At 38.2% G+C, this 8264-nt stretch overlaps 1 protein-coding gene across 5 annotated transcripts in view; it reads left to right on the forward strand.

Moving 5' to 3' along the window:
* GSK3B (glycogen synthase kinase 3 beta) overlaps positions 1-8200 on the forward strand; it is a 203109-nt gene extending 194909 nt beyond the window's left edge. For all 5 annotated transcript variants that reach the window (XM_072811557.1, XM_072811558.1, XM_072811556.1 and 2 more), the window contains one exon: positions 2640-8200. In XM_072811557.1, the coding sequence (XP_072667658.1) occupies positions 2640-2707 (68 nt within the window). In that variant the 3' untranslated portion in view covers positions 2708-8200. The remainder of the gene's footprint in view (positions 1-2639) is intronic.
* Positions 8201-8264: the final 64 nt, after the last annotated feature.

Consider the following 8264-nt stretch of genomic DNA (forward strand, 5'->3'; position numbering starts at 1 on the left):
AGCCTGCCTCTTCCTCTGCATAGGTCTCTGCCTCTCTCTCTGTGTCTCTCATGAATAAATAAATAAAATCTTAAAAAAAAAGTCCGTATTAATTCAACTATGTAAAATAAGTTTACAGAATTGGCCGTAGAAGCAAAGTAAGTTTGTACTGAGAAGAATTTAGGAAGTATAGTTTTATTTCATCAGTAGGCCAGGTTCTGTTGGGAGCTACCCTTGAGTAGAGCTTTACATTTTATTTGTTGTGCGTTTCTCTTCCTTGTACTTTGCCTCTGAAAAACAAATATCTCTGTTCTTTTTCTTACAAAGGACATATATAATTTTATTTTAAATGTAATTTGTTGCACTATACAGAAGTGTTTGTTTTGTTTGATGAATGAATACAGTGCTGTGACTATAGCTTTCAAGGATATTTGTAATCAAAATATTTAGCTGTTAAAATTTTATTTCACACAGGGTTTGGAGATAAGAGAAAAAATATGAAACCATTAAATTACAAACCTGCAATTAACATAAATATCTTTTCAAATTTTATTATTCAGAAGTTGAATTTGTTTCAGTTACCTGCACACAATAGGATTTTGCTAAAGAGTAAATTAACATAACAAACTGGATGGCCATGTAGATGAACCTTAGAAGGTGTCCTACAGTGGGGCCAGAGCTGCTAACAGGGCTGGTATATTTGTTGATGTCATGGTCAAGCAGGTGAATTCCTCATAATTGGTAAATCTCTTAAGCCCTGAGGAGCACCAAAACATGAAAGTTTTACCTGTCATCTTCACATACTAAAAATGAGAGAAAAGTACTATTTGATGATGATCATGCATAGGTTCTTAGTGTCATCCAAAGCATGGGAAATGCTACAGTAAGTTTGGACTTGTGAGGAACATTATAATTCTGAAATAGCTTTGTGGCCTTTCATGTTGGCGTTTCAACATGGCCTAGGCATGTTGTTAAAGCAGCCTATGCCTAAATTATGAAAATTACTGTTTTTCTTGAGAAAGGCTTAAAGGGTCATGTGGCCTGGACAGAAATTGATGTTTATCATTGATGACAGAATTTGGATGATCATTGAAGAGTGAAATTCCTGCTAAAAAAGACATATTTAAGAAAGACCAGGAGTCATGAATGAAGTATTAGACATAGTTATATAGGAATTAGTGGAAAAGGCATGTACTTGCCTTTGGAGAAAGATTTTGTGTCCTATACCTTGCCACCTGTCCATGTGTCATAGCAATGAATTAATGTGACTCCATGCATGGATCCTGATTCTGTAATGTCCACACTTATTTTCATGAAAACAGGATTAGAAGCAGTTATAAGTGCTTTGAAGGAAGTTAAATGAATTAAACATAACCAACCAAATTGAGAGGTGTATAAACATTTCTTCCCCAAAGGCTGTTAAATGTGTGTAAGGGCAGATTATTTTGAGGACAGAAAAATCAGGAAATTAGAAAAGAAGTGTAGTTTTTCACAGTAGCCATTCTAATGATAAACTAACAGCTGATCCTTAAGTAAAGAATTCCTGTGTGTCCTTGGGGTCTTTTGTTTCTTGCTCTAATTAAAAAATTCAAACAAAAAAGATCCAAGGACCAAATATTGCATTCAGCCATGACAGCTGCTTACTCATCATAGGATATAGGGAGAGCTTCAGTCTCTAGGGAGACAAAACTTCTGGACTTGTTTCTTTGGTGTCACCAGCTTTGATGGTCAAGGGCAGTATGACTTCTAGGGAGATGGCTCTTAGAAGTTACCCATCCCAGTCAAGCCACTTCTCGTCTTGTTCAGGGCTTAGTGTGAAGTGTTTGGGAGAAAATGTGCCCAATGGTATGTATTAGCAGTTACATGCATGATGACACAGGGATGTGACTGGACTAGCCAACTGAAATAGCAATCTGTTGCCTACCTGAGATGCAGTGCTGATCCAGATGCAACCAAATGCCCACTTAAATGTTAATAGGGGCTGTGAAATAATAATTGACCTTAAAAAGGGGGTTAAGATGGTTAAAGTTAATTATAAAGTTACACATTTCCAGAGGATTAGGTGAAGCAAGCTCAGCGCCAAGATACTTGACTACAAGATACTTATTGAATTCAATAAGTGAATCAGTGCTATTTCTTTTTTGCTGATTGTCTTCCATTTATACAAATAATGAAGAAGGACTGTACTTAGAAAGTAAGCAGCTGAGGTTGATTTACACGTAGTGCTTGTGCCTCTCAGTGCTGGCCCATGTTATGTTCAGTGCCGTAAGCAGATGGCATACTGTAACGTGGTTCAGAATTTTTAGAAAGTTTTCCCAGCTGTGCTCTGTTCACTTATTTTCAGGTGAACCAGACTCTTCAGCTGAGTATTCATGCACATACTGCTCATCCCAGCTGAAAGAAGGAGTTTTGACAAAAGTGGTCTCTGACCCCAATTTATTCAAAGACACTATCTTCCCTGCACCAGGCCCAGGCCACGGCATGGACTCAGCACTAAGCAGAAGGAAATTCAGATTTCCTAGTATTGGCCCCATCTAAAACAACCTTTTCAAATATACCTTAGAAGACCACACAGCCCACAATCTGCAGTTCAGGCAGTGTACTTTTCTCTTAGGGTGTTAAAGCATTGCTCATGCTCTCCTGGGGCTTTTGATTTGCAGATGCTAATGCCGGAGACCGTGGACAGACGAACAATGCCGCTTCTGCATCAGCTTCTAACTCCACCTGAACAGTCCCGAGCAGCCAGCTGCACAGGAAGAACCACCAGTTACTTGAGTGTCACTCAGCAACACTGGTCACGTTTGGAAAGAAAATTAAAAAGAGAAAAAAACCTGCTCATTTTAGTGTTCAATTTTTTTATTATTATTGTTGTTCTTATTTAACCTTGTAAAATATCTATAAATACAAACCAATTTCATTGTATTCTCACTTTGAGGGAGATCCAGGGGGTGGGAGGGGTTGTGGGGAGGGGAAGCGGAGCACTAGAACACACAATCTCTCTCCCACGACAATCTTTTTTTATCAAAAGTCTGCTGTTGTATACTTTAAAAACAGGACTCCTGCCTCATGCCCCTTCCACAAAAGAAGACTTTGTTCTGTGCTGAAGTTTTTTTGAACTTTGTTTTCTTTAAAAGTCAAGTGTAAGACTTTGGTATAGTGCACAGCTTGAAATTGGTTGGGAGCTTAGCAGGTGTAACTCAATGGGGACTTAAATGTCACTTGTAAAATTAATCCATATCCTCGGGTATTTGAAGACTTGCCTTTGGCATATTGGTGGCAGGTGTGGCAGACAAAAAAGGAAATGCGTATCATTTGTATGTAACCCAGGGAGGTCAATAAAGTTTAAAGATTCTTAATTGACTTTGATAAGGTTTTGTTTTGCTCTTAATCAGTGCTAGTGGTGAAGAAACCTAAATTGGAAGCTATCAGAGGAGGAGGAAGATGCGTGCTCTGAGGGTGGATCTCTGTTTGCCTGACCAAAGGTTCTCTGCAAATCTTAGTACAGTTTTAAACTAGTGACCAGAAGACTGAAAAGGATGTTGAGCCAGTCACTCTGGCTACAGATGCCAAAAGCTGATGAACTGAAGGAAGGGGACAGGCCGAGAGCAGATCTCACCACTGTGAATGAATTTGTCCAGATTTGTTTCTAACGTTGCTTCCCTTGGAAAGACACTTGAGAGAGGACATTATAGTTAAATAATGTGAACTGTAACAGTCTACTGGTTTATTTTTCATATTTTTTAATTACAGATTGAGCTTGCAGAAATTGCCACATTCTGCACATAGTTCTAATATTAAATCCAAATCTAGAATCTGTATTTAATTTCAGCTTTTTTTTTAACCTCATGCTTTTAAAATTTTATTTATTGACGTATGTCAGGTAGACCATATGATTTTAGATGGTAGGAATCTTAAGAACTACACATCAAAATGGTATAAACAGTCACGTGTACCTGCTGACTTTATAGGAAAGCTGATTATATAAATGTGTGTATGTATATATGTTATATATACATAGATTCAATACTGCCTTTAATTTTTGTTTTTGTCCACAGTATCAAAATCAGCTGGTCGAAGCATGAGAAGAATGTTTCCCCCCACACCCAGTTAAGAGTTTTTGTTTCTGTTTTCTTTGTGTATCAGTGAACGGTGTAAGACTCAGTCTCTGTTTCTGAAGAAAAAGCAATATTCCTTGGAAAGCAAAGAGGATTGAAGGATTATGTTTGCAGTGAGGAAATAGATTTTCACAACTAGTTTGTTTTACATTTTTAAGGTTGACATCTTTGTGGGCCTTATATACTCTAAAATGAACCTTAGTCACCTTGGTGCTTATGGGCCATTACTTGACCTATGAATCTTTAAGGCACAATCAGTTGTACTTTACATTTAAAGATCACTTGAGTGATGGCCGCCTTTCCCTTCTCCCCACTCTTTCCCTACACACCTTCCAAGGTTAGTTGCTAACTGTAGGGCTGTAGAGCTGAGCCCTTGAATGTGTGTAATCTCCCTTCACCTTCCTCATTGCCACCTTAGGTCGTGTTAGGGGTCTTGCCCTCCAGGTGATTTGGAAGTGGAGTCTCTTGGCAACCCTCAACGCAGGTCCCAGTACCCTGTCCTGCTTCTTAACCAAGTGTGTGCGACTCTCCAAGAGAGTCCTACTGCCTGCTGAAGTGAACCAATACCCAGAAGGGCAACTGTGAGCCATCTTAGTTTTCACTCACTGTTTAGCTAAGCTCTTAGGCCACAAAAGGGGTTTCTCAAACCTCTGGTTATATCAGAGTTCGTGAGAAAGGAAACACACTCAGTCAAACCAAATCGAACAAACTGACTTTTACATTTCATAATGCGCTTCTGAGAGCTAATTAAGATTTGGAAGAAGTCTGAATGAGAGTATTTGGCCAGGTGATTCCTAAAGGGAATGGCTTTGGTAGACCATTTTCAGAAAGGACTTATAAAGAAGCTGAACAGCAGGTCTAGGACAGATCAGCGGACCTGCTTTCATACCAAACTGCCCAGGCCAGACATTTGCACCCAGACACTACTCTGGACTTGGTATTCTTGCCAGAGTCCTTAAAAATCTGTGCTTGTTCTAGGAAACACTCCCCCCTCCTTTGCCCCCATAAATGGGGTAAGAGAAGAAGAGAGAAAAGGCAGATGCTTTTCTCTGTGTGTGTGTGTGAGGGCTGAGGTGCATGATTTTTCTTTCTCAAGGATCATGGCGGTATCACAGAACTCTTTTATACAAGTGAGATCCAGGTCTCTGAATCTTTTTGTAAATAATAATAATAATAATAATAATAATAATAAAAAGCTCCTCACCAAATTCAAGCTTGTACATTATATTTTCTTTCGATGTTTTTAAATTTAAGTTTTATTGTTTTGTATGTAAATATGTGGACCCAGGAACTGTTATTAATGAGCAAAAAGTTACTGTTCAGGGCAGTGATTCTGTTTAATAATCAGACAAAATGTAGACGAGCTTTTTAAAGCCATATAGTTTTAACTCTGTACAGTAGGTACCGGCCTGTATTATTGTAACAATAACTCTAGCAATGTATAGTGTATCTATATAGTTTGGAGTGCCTTCGCTTCCATGTGTTTGTTTTTTGTTTTTGTTTATCATTTTTCAAATTTTAATTGGTTTTTCTACCCGTGTCTCCCTGTCCTACCCCTTTCCCTTTGAAATAATAGCTCACTCCTAACAGTGTCTTTGCCCCTTCCACAGTTAATTTCAGTGATACCATGCTCAGGAGTGCAAAGAGGAAACCTCGTCCATGATCTCACTTCATTTAAGCCCTGCTTTTGTTTCGGTTCTGAACAGCTGTTTCCTCCGCAGTCAGTATGGTGACCGGTTTCATTTCATACTTAGTCCATCCAGGGACTTTGTGTAGTGCCAGGGAGCCCTAGAGCTGGAAGAGACCGAATCAATTCAAGTTTGCTCATCTCTTCCCCAAATCCCAACCACAGGTCTTACAAAACAGCAGGTTCCGGGAGCCTTCCATGCTCTCTGCCCCTTATCTACTTCCTTCCCAAATGAGAGAGAGAGAGAGAGAGAGACAGGTTTTATAAATCCAAGTTTCTTAATAGTACCAGGTTTTGATACATCAGTGGTCTGAAATGCCGTAGTGCAATTACTAGCAGTTACTGCGTCGAGTGCCACCGAGCCGAGAGGACATGCCAACAGAGGACTGTTGTTTTAACAAGGGAACTCTTACCCTTCCCCTCCCTCCTGCCACCTCTATCCCTGTTCAGTGAAATGTCATTTTCATTTCCTTCTTAAATAAGTTTGATTCTTACTGTATGCCCATCATGAAGGCCTTTTTTGAAAGAAAAAAAAAATCATTTGTTTTGCCTCCAAGTACTCCATATAAGATGTCTTGAGTAGAAGAAAAAAACAAACTTTACCAAACCAAAGGTTGCTATTTTTGAAACATCATGTGTTCATTCCAGCAAGGCAGAAGACTGCACCTTCTTTCCAGTGACATGTTGTGTCCATTTTTTAAGTCCTCTTAATTTTTAGACACATATTTTTGGTTTGTGTTTTAACAAAGCCTGCCTAACCAGTCATCTTGTCTGCACCAATGCAAAGGTTTCTGAGAGGACTATTGTATTCTCTATCCCTGTGGATATAAAGACACTGGCATTTCTTTTTCCCTTTCCTTTTTAAGGGATTTAACTTTGGAAATCTTCCAAAGGAAGTTTGGCCAATGCCAGATCCCCAGGAGTTTGGGGGGTTTTCCTTTGTTTTAAACCAAAATTGTATCTGATTTCTATTTTTTATGTTAGTGATCATCTAATCACAGAGCCGAACACTTTCTCCCCTATATAGAAAAATAAACTAAGCATGCTTTACAATAAAATCTGTCTTTTCTGGTAGAAACCTGAGCCACTGAAAATAAGAGAGACAACTAGAAGCAGAGTAGAGTCCCAGACTAAGGTCTACGTCTGAGAGGCTTTGAAAGTAATCCCTGGGGTTTGGATTATTTTCACAAGGGTTATGACGTTTTATTCAAGTTTGTTGCTCCGTTTTGCACCTCTGCAATAAAAGCAAAATGACAACCAGTACATAAGGGGTTAGCTTGACAAAGTAGACTTCCTTGTGTTCATTTTTCAGTTTTTTTTCTTAATATCTGTCTACAGGCAGATACAGATAGATGTATGAAAATGTGCTTGCCTGTAAAATTTGCATTATAAATGTGTTGCCGATGGATCACTTGGGCCTGTACACATACCAATTAGCGTGACCACTTCCATCTTAAAAACAAATCTAAACAAAATTTATTATATATATATATATATATAAAGGACTGTGGGTTGTATACAAACTATTGCAAACACTTGTGCAAATCTGTCTTGATATAAAGGAAAAGCAAAATCTGTATAACATTATTACTACTTGAATGCCTCTGTGACTGATTTTTTTTTTCATTTTAAATATAAACTTTTTTGTGAAAAGTATGCTCAATGTTTTTTTTCCCTTTCCCCATTCCCTTGTAAATACATTTCGTTCTATGTGACTTGGTTTGGAAATAGTTAACTGGTACTGTAATTTGCATTAAATAAAAAGTAGGTTAGCCTGGAAATGAAATTAAAATTCACAAGTGTGTGGTCTTTATTTCAGTACCCAACCTTCTTTTCTTCACCCTATCTTGCTACTGCAATATGTAGTCACATTGCCATCTCCGTTCCTCCAATTAGAGAAACATGGATCTTTGTTAAAAAATCAAGATACAAACACTAGTTCTCGTTCTTTAAATGATCTTATTCCATTGTATAGCCCCAAGAGGTGCAGCTTCCATCTTGGAAACCTTTGGATTTGGTGTAGAGGAAGCTTTGCAGACACTGCTTTGAAAAGAAAGAAAATATCCCTGAAAGGGACAAATTTTTAAAATGTGTATAAGTCTTTGATTACTGTGTTCATGGTTTACTGTAGCTGTATTTTCTTTTAACTTTCATCCCATTAGTAATGGTCTTTGGGAGTATCTGTAAAATATAAGAACACCACGAACCGTGGGGCTGTACCTCCCAGGTAACCAACACATGTTGTGTTTGAATCTGCTCATTTCCAATACTGGATGATGTATGTAAACATGTTATGTCTCTTAGTGCAAAAAGAAACATCATTTTTTTTAGGGCTGGCTCATTCTGTCAGGCCTAATCTAAAGGCTAGATATTAAGTCATGTGACTGCTGCTTCAATAAAAACATTTATATTGGATAAAGTCTGCTCTTTATTTGCTCATTTTATTTATCTCGTGGGGAGGGGGTTGGCTAATACTTGAAAGA

Source organism: Canis lupus, chromosome 35 (genome assembly GCF_048164855.1).
Source record: "Canis lupus baileyi chromosome 35, mCanLup2.hap1, whole genome shotgun sequence".
NCBI classification, from domain to species: Eukaryota; Metazoa; Chordata; class Mammalia; order Carnivora; family Canidae; genus Canis; species Canis lupus.